Source organism: Oncorhynchus gorbuscha, linkage group LG04, assembly GCF_021184085.1.
Source record: "Oncorhynchus gorbuscha isolate QuinsamMale2020 ecotype Even-year linkage group LG04, OgorEven_v1.0, whole genome shotgun sequence".
Classification (NCBI taxonomy): domain Eukaryota; kingdom Metazoa; phylum Chordata; class Actinopteri; order Salmoniformes; family Salmonidae; genus Oncorhynchus; species Oncorhynchus gorbuscha.
Window position 1 is genome coordinate 58,711,998 of NC_060176.1, and position 17,019 is coordinate 58,729,016.

At 43.2% G+C, this 17,019-nt stretch overlaps 1 protein-coding gene across 1 annotated transcript in view; it reads right to left on the reverse strand.

Moving 5' to 3' along the window:
- Positions 1 to 12,762: 12,762 nt before the first annotated feature.
- The window catches only part of hmcn2 (hemicentin 2), an 82,800-nt gene continuing 78,543 nt past the window's right edge, over positions 12,763 to 17,019 (reverse strand). Inside the window, 9 exon segments of the mRNA XM_046347468.1 lie at positions 12,763 to 14,408; positions 14,690 to 14,816; positions 14,910 to 15,029; positions 15,280 to 15,573; positions 15,672 to 15,800; positions 15,931 to 16,056; positions 16,192 to 16,311; positions 16,422 to 16,556; positions 16,883 to 17,002. Of these exon segments, the coding sequence (XP_046203424.1) occupies positions 14,024 to 14,408; positions 14,690 to 14,816; positions 14,910 to 15,029; positions 15,280 to 15,573; positions 15,672 to 15,800; positions 15,931 to 16,056; positions 16,192 to 16,311; positions 16,422 to 16,556; positions 16,883 to 17,002 (1,556 nt within the window). The 3' untranslated portion in view covers positions 12,763 to 14,023.

A 17,019-nucleotide genomic window follows, 5' to 3' on the forward strand; every position in this document is an offset into this window, starting at 1 on the left:
CACCCACACCTCTAAATCCTTGTAAGGGGAGTTTTGTAACGTGATGATGCCAGTAAATAGATGCCAGTAAGTAGTTGTATTGTGCCAAAAAGTTGAATCATTCATTTCCAAAACTTCATAATCTGTCTGTATCAGCAGTGGGGCAAACTCACCAATTTATTTTTCAGATGCATGCCAGCAAAGCCACTACACAACCCACACTAAACAATACATTAATTACACTATAACAGTGACAAAAAGAGCCCACAAACTGTTAGGGGCTACATGAAGCTGTCCCAACAGCAGACCCAACACCTTACCACTGCTACACAAGGCTTTCAGTGAAGCCTTGTCTGGCAGCGAAGCAGTTCATTCAGCCTCATTTACTGCCTTTAAAAAAACATAGCTGATATTTCTGACTTGCTTAATAAACAAATGTGGTTTCTACTGACAATTGAGATGTACAAACTCTGGCATAAAGGGACGATGAGAGGATACGAGGTAATCTGTTTTTTCGATTAAGACATTAATGAGCGAGCTAGGACGGACGTAGTCCATAGAACTATTTGTTCAGCACTTTTCAAATGTACAGTGACAGAATTCAGAACATGGGCCATTCTTACAGTATTCTCATGGTACACCAAGTCAGAACTGTAGGATAAATAAAGCGGCATAAGGAGACAATGAAGGCTCTTACAATATTTGATTATGCCATTTCTCTAAAACATGTTATAGGCTACATGTGCACCACCAAGTCAGAACAGTAGGCTACATTATGAGGGGAAAATAGACCAAATTATTATGGTGAGGCACATGGGCTACTAACAGCTTACTACACAACACACACTTACATGCTAACCACGCCACGAGCGTTGCAAAATAAATATAAACATACATGTTATTCAATTATTGCACCTTCACTGCTCGCGCGCACCAACAACCATCTGCGTTGTCAAGAGTTAAAATAGTAGTCAGTTCTATTTCTGATGCTGAACGCGATGAAAGTCCTGCCTCTCCCATCTCCTCATTGGTTTATAGAAGTAGATACCCACGTGTCATCTCCTCATTGGTTATACCCGGTCGTTGTGGTAACTATGAAAGTTAGATGCCAATCACCATATAAAGTCCAAAGAAGAAAAAGCCTGGATGGAGGAGAGATGACTAGAAAGGATTCGGATGAGCGTTTTATGTGTGGATTAATTGTCGGAGTAGAGGACCTTGTGCATTTCAGGTAAAATAACAACTCAATGTTTATATCCCAGGACGAATTAGCTAGCAACAGCAAGATAGCTAAATATGACAAATTGGCTAGCAACTGCAAGCTAGCTAGCTAGCTAGCTAAATTGCCATAAATGTTTAATGCTTTTCGACCTGTCCCCAAATTAATATAATTGGTTCAGAGATTTTTTGTTATTTCAACCTGCGTGTCGTGATCGCTTTGGTGTATGGGGACAAAATCAATTTGCGCAGGATGGCACGTGGACGGTTTGGATACGGTGTTAGTATTACTTTCTTAGCTACAGTATACATATCTCCCTGGCATATTACATAATTTATGCAGCAGCATAAAATACATTTTTGGACTCAACTTGTTGTGCTGTGCTCACTTGAACAGGAAGGTGGCGCGGCAGTCTTGCGTGGGCAAATTTTGTCATCACACTTTGTCATCAATGTCTGGCATTCTCTGGATTTATGTTAGAGAACTCAGACAAAAACTTAGTCAAATCAAGATGACATCAGTGATCTTCAGGTTGGAGCTCTAGAAAAAGGCCAGAGTTCCCAACTTGAAATTCAGAGTTAGATGACCATTTTCCCAGTCAGAGCTATTTTTTTCAGAGTTCCAAGTTGTCTTGAACTCACTGAAGTCTGAGATTTCCAAGTTCCAAGTTCCCAGTTGTTTTGAGCACAACATACATCATGCTGGATTGACATCATGGCCAATGTTGAATGTTTATCCTTTTAAGCTTGGAAAAGAGACTCCACTGAATAGCATTGCCTTGCAATGTTTACAGTTAGCCATTGATTCCTTCAAAACCACTCATTGTTGAATTTGCAATTTCCAACTTGTGTAAAGTTTATGTCCAATGGATGATGAGCACCGATATATTTAATCTATAATTTCTCTTCATTATTTATCTTCCTATGACAAGGGTTGAAAAGGATTTGCCAGTAGTTGGTCAACTTGATTCATGATGATAACTACCATGATGATAACTATAACTATCAGTGCATTCAAAGATACTGTACATATGTGATTTGACGTAATTTTATCTGTGGCCAATGGCCTTGAGCCTTCTTGCATGGGCACTTGTAATGTAACTCTATGGCAGCACCCAGGGGCTTGAATTTTCGAGCTCTACCCGTAGATTGACAGAACACTGAGCCAAACACGGTGCAACTAGAGAACATTTACCAAGACCTACGCTCCATATTTTCTGCTGGCTGTCCCATCACAGAAAGCACTGAGCTAGGATGGAACACCAGCATTTTGGAGCTGCCTTACTCAAGGGGAAAAAAAGAGACCAAGTTTATATGCGGCTTTATAAGTCAATTATATATATATTTTTTACATTGTTTGCAAACTGATAGGTGATATTTACTGCCAAAACAACATGCAAAACAGGCCCAGTTGTTGCTCAGCCTCCAGGAAGTCTTGTCCCTGCAGACAAACGGTGAGAGGGAAGGTAGGGTGGAAAGTGATGCTCTCTTAAACAGACGGGGAAGAATGGGATGGGGGCAACTTGATATGGGTGGGTATGAGTGGGTTCGGAGTTAATGGGAACATGGTGGGTGGGCCCCTCTCAACAGTGGAATATGATGTCATCGGCTACATATTCTATAAGCAGACATGTGAAGCTTTAATACAGGCCAATGAAAATAGATCCTGAACTGAAATTAATTTATAATGTACATACTCCCATATGTTGGAAGGGAACATTGTCTCACGCCGTCAAGGAAACTGCAATGATTTACCAGTACCACCCAGGGGGCATGTTTGAGACTTGATTGAGGGGGCATGATTGAGACTTCCAATGAAATCTTGTTTGTTGCAGCTCAGCTTTTTACCCAAAGTTTGTTTGTTATATTATTATGAACAGTAATGAAGGAGAAGACTATATGCTCTGTTACATAGTAGTTTCAATTAAATGTATTACACAATTAATCTTTTTTATTTTAGTCATTTAGCGGACGCTCTTATCCAGAGCGACTTACAGAAGCGATTAGGGTTAAGTGCCTTGCTCAAGGGCACACCTACAGATTTTTCTCCTAGTTGTCTTAGGCATTCGAACCAGCAACCTTTCAGTTACTTGGCCAATGCTCTTAACCACTAGGCTACCATTGCAAATTTGCAATTTGTGCGTGCATCACTGGATTTAATGGCTGCACATTGAATGGTGTGATGGCATTTAAGGTTCTCTCAATGACCCAGTTATGAGGATTGTTTTTCGTAGCTGCCATCGTAGCTGCCGACCAGTAAACATTATCATCTCATCCTTTATGCCTAATTGGTGGGCCTGTGGAAATGGAATGACTAAGAATAAGAATATGTGAATCAACACATTCACTAATGTCTTTAGTAACTGGGCTGTGGGAAATTGTCATTTAGAAATATTTGGCTTCATACATTTGGCTTCTCGGTTGAGCATAACATTGACGAAACACTTACTAACAAATCTTGTTAATGGTTCTAAAAACATGTTTCCAACAGCTTTGTATTTATTCACCCTCTTATATAGTCTGAGAGCATGTTTAACTTTAAGCAGTAGGAAAGGAATGCACTTGGACTGATTCATTGAATACTGAAGAACATTGGAAAGAATATTGGAAATTACTCCAGATTTACACAGGCACGGCATTGACATTTCTGTCAAGACTCATGGCAGGCAAACATTGCATTACCCAGGTTTGTCAATCGGATGCAACACCACCAGAAAGTATGCTGTATTAGTGGTCATCTCAAAGTTTTGAGAAGTGCAGCGTCACATACAGTAAGTATTCTCAATGTGTACAGGAACAGTATTGTTGTCTATTTAAAAAGATTGCTCATTCTGTGGCTAAAGTGCCTACCCTCGGCTGAAGTCCTCTACCACACCGTGTCATGATGGTTGAGAGTATTACTTAAACTGCCATGTAGACAAAAGACTGATGAGTTATTATGATGGTCTGAAGCAGATGACATTACTCATGCTGCTATTTTTGAGGATTCCAATGATAGAATGTACATTATTTTGTTATTTAATTTCTGACCTGTGATAAGATGTGTGTTGAGTTTCTACAGTGGTTGTGTAAGGGTTTTCTTCTGGTGAAAGAGAGGCGGACCAAAATGCAGCGTGGTGGTTATTCATGTTTTTATTAAATGTTTTTATTAAAGATACATGAACAGACTATATAAAACAAGAAAAGTGAAAACCTAAACAGTCCTATCTGGTGCAAACACAGAGACAGGAACAATCACCCACAAAACCCAACACAAAACAGGCTACCTAAATATGGTTCCCAATCAGAGACAATGACTAACACCTGCCTCTGATTGAGAACCATATCAGGCCAAACATAGAAATAGACAAACCAGACACACAACATAGAATTCCCACCCAGCTCACGTCCTGACCAACACTAAAACAAGGAAAACACATACGAACGATGGACAGAACGTGACAGGTTGTTAGACTTTTTGTGCCATGAGTTAATTGTGGGGGAATTGTTTTTGCTTTGTCTTTATTTTTTTTAATGTATTTATTTATTTCACCTTTATTTAACCAGGTAGGCTAGTTGAGAACAAGTTCTCATTTGCAACTGCGACCTGGCCAAGATAAAGTTGAGAACAAGTTCTCATTTGCAACTGCGACCTGGCCAAGATAAAGCATAGCAGTGTGAGCAGACAACGGAGTTACACATGGAGTAAACAATTAACAAGTCAATAACACAATAGGAAGAAAAAAAGGGAGTCTATATACATTGTGTGCAAAAGGCATGAGGTAGGCGAATAATTACAATTTTGCAGATTAACACTGGAGTGATAAATGATCAGATGGTCATGTACAGGTAGAGATATTGGTGTGCAAAAGGGCAGAAAAGTAAATAAATAAAAATAGTATGGGGATGAGGTAGGTAAAAAATGGGTGGGCTATTTGCCGATAGACTATGTACAGCTGCAGCGATCGGTTAGCTGCTCAGATAGCAGATGTTTGAAGTTGGTGAGGGAGATAAAAGTCTCCAACTTCAGCGATTTTTGCAATTCGTTCCAGTCACAGGCAGCAGAGAACTGGAACGAAAGGCGGCCAAATGAGGTGTTGGCTTTAGGGATGATCAGTGAGATACACCTGCTGGAGCGCGTGCTACGGATGGGTGTTGCCATCGTGACCAGTGAACTGAGATAAGGCGGAGCTTTACCTAGCATGGACTTGTAGATGACCTGGAGCCAGTGGGTCTGGCGACGAATATATGTAGCGAGGGCCAGCCGACTAGAGCATACAAGTCGCAGTGGTGGGTGGTATAAGGTGCTTTAGTGACAAAACGGATGGCACTGTGATAAACTGCATCCAGTTTGCTGAGTAGAGTGTTGGAAGCAATTTTGTAGATGACATCGCCGAAGTCGAGGATCGGTAGGATAGTCAGTTTTACTAGGGTAAGTTTGGCGGCGTGAGTGAAGGAGGCTTTGTTGCAGAATAGAAAGCCGACTCTGGATTTGATTTTCGATTGGAGATGTTTGATATGAGTCTGGAAGGAGAGTTTACAGTCTAGCCAGACACCTAGGTACTTATAGATGTCCACATATTCAAGGTTGGAACCATCCAGGGTGGTGATGCTGGTCAGGCGTGCGGATGCAGGCAGCGAACGGTTGAAAAGCATGCATTTGGTTTTACTAGCTTTTAAGAGCATTTGGAGGCCACGGAAGGAGTGTTGTATGGCATTGAAGCTCGTTTGGAGGTTAGATAGCACAGTGTCCAAGGACGGGCCGGAAGTATATAGAATGGTGACATCTGCGTAGAGGTGGATCAGGGAATCGCCCGCAGCAAGAGCAACATCATTGATATATACAGAAAAAAAAGTCGGCCCGAAGATTGAACCCTGTGGCACCCCCATAGAGACTTCCAGAGGACCGGACAGCATGCCCTCCGATTTCACACACTGAACTCTGTCTGCAAAGTAATTGGTGAACCAGGCAAGGAAGTCATCCGAAAAACCGAGGCTACTGAGTCTGCCGATAAGAATATGGTGATTGACAGAGTCGAAAGCCTTGGCAAGGTCGATGAAGACGGCTGCACAGTACTGTCTTTTATCGATGGCGGTTATGATATCGTTTAGTACCTTGAGCGTGGCTGAGGTGCACCCGTGACCGACTCGGAAACCAGATTGTACAGCGGAGAAGGTACGGTGGGATTCGAGATGGTCAGTGACCTGTTTGTTGACTTGGCTTTCAAAGACCTTAGATAGGCAGGGCAGGATGGATATAGGTCTGTAACAGTTTGGGTCCAGGGTGTCTCCCCCTTTGAAGAGGGGGATGACTGCGGCAGCTTTCCAGTCCTTGGGGATCTCAGACGATATGAAAGAGAGGTTGAACAGGCTGGTAATAGAGGTTGCGACAATGGCGGCGGATAGTTTCAGAAATAGAGGGTCCAGATTGTCAAGCCCAGCTGATTTGTACGGGTCCAGGTTTTGCAGCTCTTTCAGAACATTATGGGGTATTGTGTATAGATTGATGAGGGAAAGCAACTATTTAAGCAATTTTAGAATAAGGCTGTAATGTAAGAGAATGTGGAAGAAGTCAAGGGGTCTGAATACTTTCCGAATGCAATGTATTTTTAATATTTGGATATTATTTCCTACCGGTATTTGGGATACAGTAGACTAGACCTAGTAGCCTCACTTTGCTCCCAAACCTCTCTTTTGCTGGAAGGCTTAAAGTTGTAATGCCGATGGTTGCGGTCAGAGTTCCACAGCTTCCACACAGTAATTGGATAAAATGTTGTGCTCATTAGAGTGGAGCCCATAGTGTGGCCATGTGTCCTGACATCCTGACTGTTAAAAGCAGTAAGGGAGACGTGGTTAGAAGCCATCCTCAGCAGGAACAAACCAATGCTGCTTCACTTCCACAAATACTCTACTTTTTATAGCACAGTGGAAAAAGACCCCAAGACTGCCGTGATTGCATGTGTTAGTAGACATTAGTAAATGTAAAAACTTTATGAGAGGCCTACATTTATTTTATTCAACCCAAATGAGGTGTAGTCATGCTGCTTTTCCCAGACAATGATGTTGATTTCCCTTTTGATGCTATTTTTACTTGATTTGTGTGATTGCTATTGTCCTAATGATCCTCCTCCACCCATTTCCAATGGTCCAGACTGCATATTGACATGGTACTAGGTACACATGTTCTACTTGGTAACGAACTACACATGTTCTATAGGTTTTATAAATGTCTGTCTAGAAGCAAACGGTGGAAGAAGTAAGGCCCTAATGTGTGCTTATCACAGAAGATATACTGTACAACAGTGCTTGGAGATGTTGGACCAATCAGTTTGACACAGTGGCTGAGATATTGTTTAATCACACCATTATTTATTGCATTGGATGAATAGCAATGTTTTAAAAGCTTTGATTTACTGTACATTGTCTTCTAACACACAAGAGGGCACTATTTCTCCAAGTATCAACACGGTTCCCATAGAATAGCCTCACTTGCCATGTTAACAAGACTGCCCACTGTGCAAAAACTGGTTGAATCAACTAGTGTTGTCACGATACCGAAATGTTACTAATGATATGATACAAGGCCAAGTATCAATACCGAGTTGTATCATGATACCAAGGGGGAAAGATTCAGTTGTGGGTAATATGGCACTAGCAAAGTTGATAGGCTATGTAACAAAACAGATAATTAATCTATAGGCTACTTGCATATGTAATGCATGTGTGAAACTTACTCCTCAGCCTTATTGTTCCGCTTGCATCACCTCAATATCTAGCTTTTGGGGCAGAGATCCCGAGTTTGCGCCAGGTATGGGCCGAATCGGGAAGAAGTGGCCCTCATTAAGCAAGCACAGTGATGTCATTTACACATATAATTTGTTTTAAGTATCAATTTGTACTCATGTTCTTTCCCAAACTGGGTACAGCACCTGTCAAACTCTGCCCTCAAAACACAGGGATGACTATTCACAAAGGATAAGTATTATCAGAGGACCTGGGAATTTAAAAAATAAAAAAACCATTAGGTTTTTAGGGCTGGGATAATAACCTTTCTGCCAAGTAAAAAATGACTGACATGGCAGGTTCGGATGATACTAACATTATGGAGGTGGTGATTTGTGCTTGTGCACATAATTACATTACCTGAGCTCCCCCAGTAAAACGTATCCCGTCCGACAGATTATTTCACTTATAATTCACTGTATCACAATTCCAGTGGGTCAGAAGTTTACATACACTAAGTTGACTGTGGCTTTAAACAGCTTAAAAAATTCCAGAAAATTATGTCATGGCTTTAGAAGCTTCTGATAGGCTAATTGACATAATTTGAGTCAATTGGAGGTGTAGCTGTGGATGTATTTCAAGTCCTACCTTCAAACTCAGTGCCTCTTTGCTTGACATCATGGGAATATCAAAAGAAATCTGCCAAGACCTCAGAAAAAGAATTGTAGACCTCCACAAGTGTGGTTCATCCTTGGGAGCAATTTCCAAACGCCTGAAGGTACCACGTTCATCTGTACAAACAATAGTACGCAAGTATAAATACCATGGGACCACGCAGCCGTCATACCGCTCAGGAAGGAAACACATTCTGTCTCCTAGAGATGAACATACTTTAGTGCGAAAAGTGCACATCATTCCCAGAACAACAGCAAAGGACCTTGTGAAGATGCTGGAGGAAACAGGTACAAAAGTATCTATAGCCACAGTAAAACGAGTCCTATATCGACATAACCTGAAAGGCCGCTCAGTAAGGAAGAAGCCACTGCTCCAAAACTGCCATAAAAAAGCCAGACTACGGTTTGCAACTGCACATGGGGACAAAGATTGTAGTTTTTGGAGAAATGTCCTCTGGTCTGATGAAACAAAAATATAATTGTTTGGCCATAATGACCATCTTTATGTTTGGAGGAAAAAGAGGGAGGCTTGCAAGCCGAAGAACACCCTCCCAACCATGAAGCACGGAGGTGGCAGCATCATGTTGTGGGTGTGCTTTGCTGCAGGAGGGGCTGGTGCACTTCACAAAGTAGATGGCATCATGAGGCAGGAAAATAATGTTGATATATTGAAGCAACATCTCAAGACATCAGTCAGGAAGTTAAAGCTTGGTCGCAAATGGGTCTTCCAAATGGACGATGACCCCAAGCATGCTTCCAAAGTTGTGGCAAAATGGCTTAAGGACAACAAAGTCAAGGTATTGGAGTGGCCATCACAAAGCCCTGACCTCAATCCTATAGAAAATGTGGATGCATCCCTCTAAAGACACATTTTCAAAAAATTCGACAAGCGACTTTTTCTGGTGTTATTGGAGACTTTTGGAGACTCTGACGTGAAAGAACTTATCGTTCTTACTCTTCTCAACGAGCAGCGGGTGCTGCCGTGGGCCCCACCCCCATCCAAAAGCACTCTCAGGCGGCCCCGTCCTCGCGCATCAGTCCCTCCCAGCTGCAGTCAGGACAGGAGATGTTCACCCCTCCGCGTCCAGACTCCTCCTTGATGAGTCCACGGACGTAAGTGTTTCTAAGTACCTGGGGGTTATGATAAGGTACTTTAGTGACACCAAGCTGACAATTGTATCAACATTTCTGGGGCTTGTTGAGTTGGAGGGAGGAGATGCCAAATCTATAGCCCGTGCTGTTGTTCCTTTCCTCGAGAAGAGAAACTCCTGGGAATAGGGACTGACAATGCCTCTGTTAGGACGGAGATTAAAAATGGGGTCCTTAAAGTGCTGAAGGAGGAGTACTGCCTCAAATATCTGGTTCTTATTTGCTGTGTGTGCCACTCTCTGCAGCTTGCTGTAAGTCATGCTTCCAATGACACCATCCCCTGTAGTGTGGAGTACTTGGTACGAGAGACTTATACCTGGTTTTCAGTGTCTCCAAAGTGCAGGGAGGCCTACAAGGCCATGTATGAGACCATCAACTGTGGGGAGAAACCTTTACAGATAACCAAGGTGTGCCACATGTTGGATCTCCATTGAACCCGTGGTTTCACCCATTCTGGACCAGTGGGAGGAGCTTAGGCTGCATTTCACAGTCACCAAGTCCAGTGAACACTGCTACATGGCTGAGGTTTTATACTCCATGTACAGTGATCCTCAAAACATATTGTATCTGACTTTTTTGAAGTCAGTGCTGGGTAAGGTACAGTTGGCCATCAAGGCTTTTGAGGGAGAGCAAGTAGATCCTCTTAAGCTACTTGGCAGCGTGGTTAGTCCGATCATGTCTGTGAGCAGCAGGGTGCAGAATCCACTGGCAAATGTTGATGTACTCAAAGGGTTAATAAATGGATACATCCGGGCCAATAGATGGATACATCTGTCCCAAACCGTACCTTGTTTACCTTTTTGAGTCAAAGGCAGCTGAGCTCCACCTTGCGCCTGAGGATGAAAACAATGTCCGAAAGCGGTGTGTAGCCTTCACCATCTCCCTCACTAATGAGTTGAGGGTGAGACTGCCGGACAACATCGAAGCATTGCAGTACATGTCAGTTTTCAATGTGGAGGAAACTCTAAAGCACAATAAGAGCCCTGGAGAACTAGAAAACATAGCCAAGCTCCTTGGCTACTCCTCTGTAGAGATGGACAAGGTTGTCCAGCAATGGCGTGCCATCCATCTTAGTAAATGGAATGAGACAAAAAAACACACTGGGCTTCTGGAGTGAGATGTGAAAGTTCGGGGATGCAGCTGATATATAGAAGAACCTGCCATGGCTGCTGTGTCTGTGCTGTCCTTGCCACACTCAAATGCTGAAGTTGAGAGAGTATTCAGCCAGATGAGTGTGGTAAAAATCTAATTTGGAAATTGGATGTGCTTGCAGACCCTTAACTCCATCCTGTACATTCGTTATGGACTGAAGCTGTCTGGTGAGGCTTGCTATGAGCACCAGCTGCCTGATAATGTTTTGCAGCTTTTTGGCACATCAGCTGCTTACTCATTTAAGTCAGCTCCCTCAGTTGCTGAACCTGCCATAGAGAGCCTTGACCAAAATGACAATGACCCACTCTTTCTGTGAGCCAGCACAGCCTGTGTGTGTGTGGAGGGGGGTCTGGAAAAAAAACAATTCACTTAAATTCAGGCCAGACCAGTTACCATAATTTTCTCACATTGTCGTTGACAGTTTCTTCTATTGTCTCTTTTTGGTCCGTTTAGATTGTTAATGTAGATTGTATACAACATTTTTTTTAATGTTATGGTTAAAAATGTTCATGTTTTACTGTGACTTGTTGTAGGCTCCTAAGTGGACCATAAGGTTAAAAACCAAACCAGATGAAGATTTTATTTTATTTTTATAAAATAAAATAAAACATTTTTTTTTAAGTAACTCCACCAGTGTCTCTTTTGGGTTACTTTTGACGGTCCCAAGCCCGGATAAATGAGGAGGGTTGGAATTGTGAAATAAAAAAAAAACAAGAATCGACAAAAGAAAGTTAATTTGTAGTTCTAAACATATTTATGGTGCTTTTTAAACATTTTTTTTTGTCTCTCCCACGACGTTATTCCTCTCTCCTACAGCGCTCATCACAATTATTTGCACATGGCCAATTATGCAAATTAGGCGATGATGTCATTTTGCAACTTCTAGCGACTTTTAGGACAGCCAAAAGCTACGTTCCTTACTGGGGAGTTGGCAACACTGTAAACTGCTCTTATTAGTAGCATACAGTTGATCAGACTGAAAAATAGTATCGTTTTCATCCCATACAGCATGTCAGATTTCTAATGTTCAGGTGTAGCCTAGGCTGCTGCAAAATGAATGGAAGGTGGAACAAATTTAAAAGTGAGCCTTTTTTTCAATTCTGATTTGAATGTCATTGAGAACTTTTCTTTTTGCAAACATCCTTTCTGAATTTAAAAGTCATCCTCAAAGTAATCTAGTTTTTCAAAAGTATCAGTAATCTGATTACAATGTTTTCACTGGTAACATAACGGATTATAGTTACCGTTTTTGTGACCCCTCCACAACCCTGCTGATATTCAGAGTTTAAATGGCCAAGTTGATTAGTCACAGAAATCAGGACTAATAAAGCCAATGCAACGGCCTGTTTTACAAATGGTGGGACTACAACATGGATCGGTATTCAAAATTCCATTGTGGGCCGACATGTTACCTCGTGCTTACTGGGGTGTTACCTCGTGCTTACTGGGGTGTTACCTCGTGCTTACTGGGGTGTTACCTCGTGCTTACTGGGGTGTTACCTCGTGCTTACTGGGGTGTTACCTCGTGCTTACTGGGGTGTTACCTCGTGCTTACTGGGGTGTAGCCTGCCATCTTTTGGACATCTTGTTGTTGTTGTGTTTTACAAACAGTAGGCTCACCACAGATGGGCATTCAAAAAAATGTCATTTCAGGCAGCACTGTAGCCCTCAATGTCTGGAAAATATGACTTTTCAACCTCCTGGAAAATATATATTTTAAACATATGGAAAATACCTTTTCACCTTTCATTCAAGAACCTAAATTTGAACCTTCAACCTCTGGAATAGGAGGGGGGGGGGGCATTTTTTGGTATCTTCACAGGCAGCAGAACAGCAAAGACCAGCCTTGGAGGTCGTGCTGCAGGTAACTGAAACAGTTCCAATATAATTGTGTCATAAATGGCTAAGTTTAATTTCATTTTCTCATTGGTTGACTTACAGTTAAAACACATTTTAACGTGCATTACTACCAATGACCAAAGCGGACAGTAATACACATTTTCCAAAATAGACATTTTATGATGAATTTGCTGGCATTACATGTGTATACAGTGACACTGAAATGTTGGTTATTTCATCATACAGCTAATAGAAGGGAGGGTGCAGTCGAAATTCTAAAGAAATGTACACTGCACTATTGCAGCCATGATTTTGCTGAGTTTGTTCAGCATGTTTAATTCACACAAGTTTTATTGTGCATCTTTTATATGAATATTCGTCTGCTTCCTCTTTCCCTGTTTCACAAACACCCACTGAATGTGGTTCTTCACATTTTGGGGGTTGTGTGTGTGCACACTGAGTATGCTTTTGGTTAAACAATAAATAGTTGTTGTTCAGCACGATGTCTTTGTTGCTTCCCTCCCTCTACGGTTTTTAACCATGGAATTTTGAAACACATTTAGAAAGATGAATGGCTAAATCAGAATACGACAGCCTACAGACTAAACGTGATTAAGCAGAAAGGGACATTTTCTCTGATGTCCATGTTGTGCCACTGCTAGTGGAGGCCAACTCCATTCAGCACAGAGTCCAATGAGAGCAATGAAACTCAAATGGTCTTCTACTTCCTGCTTAAGATGGTTTAGTCCAGGCCGGGGGAGGAAATGCTTCCTCATCCGTTTGTTCTTGTAACACAAGCACCATATGGCTCACTGCTTCGATGAAGCTAAGGCCATAAACTTAAACACACATAAGTACAGTACATTCAGAATAGCACCTTATAGCTGATTCATGTGACAACAATGACTTAAAAGAATAGGAAAACACGAGATAAAATAATATTGACAAACCTGTAGCATTTTCACAATATAAATAGCTGTACGCCATTCTAATGCTATAGGACCATCTTTGGCGTGTTCATTGTGATAAATCCAACAAAACAGAACAGATTTTTGACTAAACCATGTCCTCACAGTTTAAGATCCATTTCAATACAGTTTACATTGTACCACAGATAAGGGTACAAATATCAGTGAAATCCTTAGGGATAATACTGTTTGCCTTGTCTCATGATTAGTGCTTTCTTGGCTTGGCTTGGTTGGCATGCTCGGTCTCCCAGGCCGGGAGCCTGATTCTACAGAGATTGAGGAAGGGGACAGGGGCCTCTTAGGGGAAAACACAGTCAGTTCCACGTTGCAGCTGAGGGGGGCTCAGTAGGGGTATCTAGAAATGGAGATGTAGATGATGAAGATGCTCTGGTATGTGATGCGGCCCTGTGTGGAGAGGGTGGTGGCCTGCACCCTCAGACGCACCAGGCCTGGTCTCTGCAGGGGCCGTAGGGTGAAGATGATGCCCCTGCCTGCCTCATCCCTGATGCTAAATAGCTGGCCCCCTGCCCCCGGATCCCCCTCGCTGCCCTGCTCCAGGATGGTGAAGGATGTTCTCTCCTGCAACACCCCCGCCTCAGAGAAGGCCGACAGGCGCACCACGTTGTGATTGGCTAGGATGCCGAGGGGGAGGGTCAGCAACTTGTACTGCAGTAGCAGAGGGGAACCTCCAGAGGCACAGTCCCAAGAGCAGGGTCTGTAGCACGTCCTACCATGGTGAAAGAAGAGTCAACTGTTACACTTCCAGAGGTTCCGATACTGTTGCCAGCTGACTCTAAAGTTCAGTGACACATACAATACATAAATACTGTACACAACAACCAATTAATGGTTTTGTGGCATCAATGGTCAGTGACTTATTACATACATAGCTAACTACACAAAACATGACTATGGTTGTGTGATAAGTAACTACGGTAACTACAATATTACAAAAATACCCAGGAAACAATCTGTCTAACTAGCCACACATTGCAACAGGACCATTACCCTGGGCTCCCTCCTTTCTGATAGGATGCAGGGCAGGGCGTGTCCAGACACTGATGTCCTCCACGAGTGTTGAAGCACATCTGGTTGTGTCCACACTGGATGCCTTGTACTGCACACTCATCAATGTCTGCAAGCATCAGAAAGGAAACTCAGTACCTGTGTATGTTCGTGGCAATGTAAACCCAGTTGTGATGGGTGGTTATGTGTATTTTCTCCATACCTTTACAGCTCCTGCCGTTGGGTAAGAGCTGGTAGCCTGTAGGACAGAGGCACTGGAAACTGCCTATTGTGTTTCGGCACTCATGTTGGCACGGCTTCCTCAGCAAGCACTCATCCACATCTGTACAGAGATCAATGACATGATGAGGTAAGCATCGGTGGTATCAGATTAAAGTCCCTTGCTTGCGGCCTTTGCTTACAGACGTTCAAGGAAAATTAGAAACTTCTTCTCCATCTTGTCCACAAAAAACAGATGCCAATTAGATGACAGAACCAAAGTGCCTTTGGTGGTTTGGGTTATTTAATAACAACATCTTTATGTGGGGAAATGCTTCCAAAGTGACTTCTACTTTAGGGGGAGCAAGACTCACCGACACATGTTCCATCTCGGTTGGTGTAGCCTATGGGGCAGCTCTGTCTGGTAATGCGGGATACCCCATGATGCCGTGAGAGGATGGGCCTACCGAGCGATGACACCAGCTGTGGGCGCAGTCTTTCCCTGATGCGGGTACCGTTGGAGAAGGCCTGTCCTCTCTCTAGGCCAGCACAGGAGCGCCCATCCCCCAGTAACACAGTGCCTGGTGGGCAGAGGCACCGGAAGCTGCCTGGCACGTTACGGCACTGGTGGGCGCAGGGACTCGGCGTCTGTAGGCACTCATCAACGTCTGAAAGGCAAAACAAGACTCAGACACAACTTTTTATTGGACAGTAGCATATTGTGTTGTGGAGTAAAACATGACTATGCCAAAATGAAGTGTCTTACCCAGGCATGGACGGCCCACCCCCTGGGACCGATAACCTCTGGGGCAGACACAGCCGTACCCCCCAATAGTGTTCTGACACATCTGGCTGTAGCGGCACATGTGGCTCCCATCCTGGCACTCGTCCACATCTGTGAGACAAAACGTTGGTAAACACAGGGCTTAATGAATGTGAGGGTCATCATTCTCATGGCACAAAGCTGTACCTGCATGCAACAACAGCCAGAGTAACAGACACATTAATTATGAATGGCATCATACCCACACAGGCCCCATTCTCTCCCATTCTCATGCCAGCTGGACAGCTGTCGAAACACTGGTAGCCTCCCTCTGTGTTGCGGCACTGCTGGTGAGCTGGGCACACATTCCTGCTGCACTCGTTGATGTCTGTTTACAAACAAGCATAAAGGAGTTTGAGATTCCATAAGTTAACTGCTTCCATAACTTACAGTTTACTGCTTCCTGGTGTGAAACATTTGAATCTGTTGAAAATATCATCAGTGAGCTGCAGGGGCCACTGACCTAGACATCGGTGCCCAGAGAGCTGGTAGCCAGGGTTGCAGACACAGCGGAAGGAGCCCAGGGTGTTCAGACACTGCTGTTGACACGGGGAGAGAGACGACTCCTGGCACTCATCCACATCTGAAACTCACACCACAGCCCTACCTCTGTTACTAATGTGCCTTATACAGGTGATGAGCGGCTGAAAGACAATCCTAAATAAACGTTTCATTTGTTGCGAATAGACTTGCCTTCACAGCTGGTTCCCATGGCGCTGGGCTTGAACCCTGGGCCACATTTAGCCTGGCAGCGGTACGTGCCAACCGTGTTCACACACTGCTGGTTGTAGTGGCACATGTGGGAAGCCTGGGCACATTCATCAATATCTGCAGAGAGGTACCACACATTTGAAGTGAAACATAAGAACACTGTCCACAATAAAAGTGTTTATACATTCACAGCGATACCATCAGTTCAGATAATCTCAGAGCCAGATATTGTGTGCACTAGCTACCTGACTATTTAAATGAATGTAAATATTTGTGTTTTTCTATCTGTCACAATAGATTGCCTTCTAAATACAGCTTACCAATCAACATGATACCAGAGCCATATACAGACAGATCACCTAATGTAATTACGTATCTAAATAGGAGACATAAAATGGTGTGATAAAGTGTGCAGCATTCAGTGAGTGTTTCCTGTGGCTGACCTTGGCATGTGTTGGTCTTTGGAGAGATGGTGAAGCCGGAGGGACAGGCACAGGAAAAGCCACCCATCACATTGTTGCAGGAATGAGAGCAGGGCGATTCTGCAGCACATTCATCCTCATCTAACGATTCAACAGTT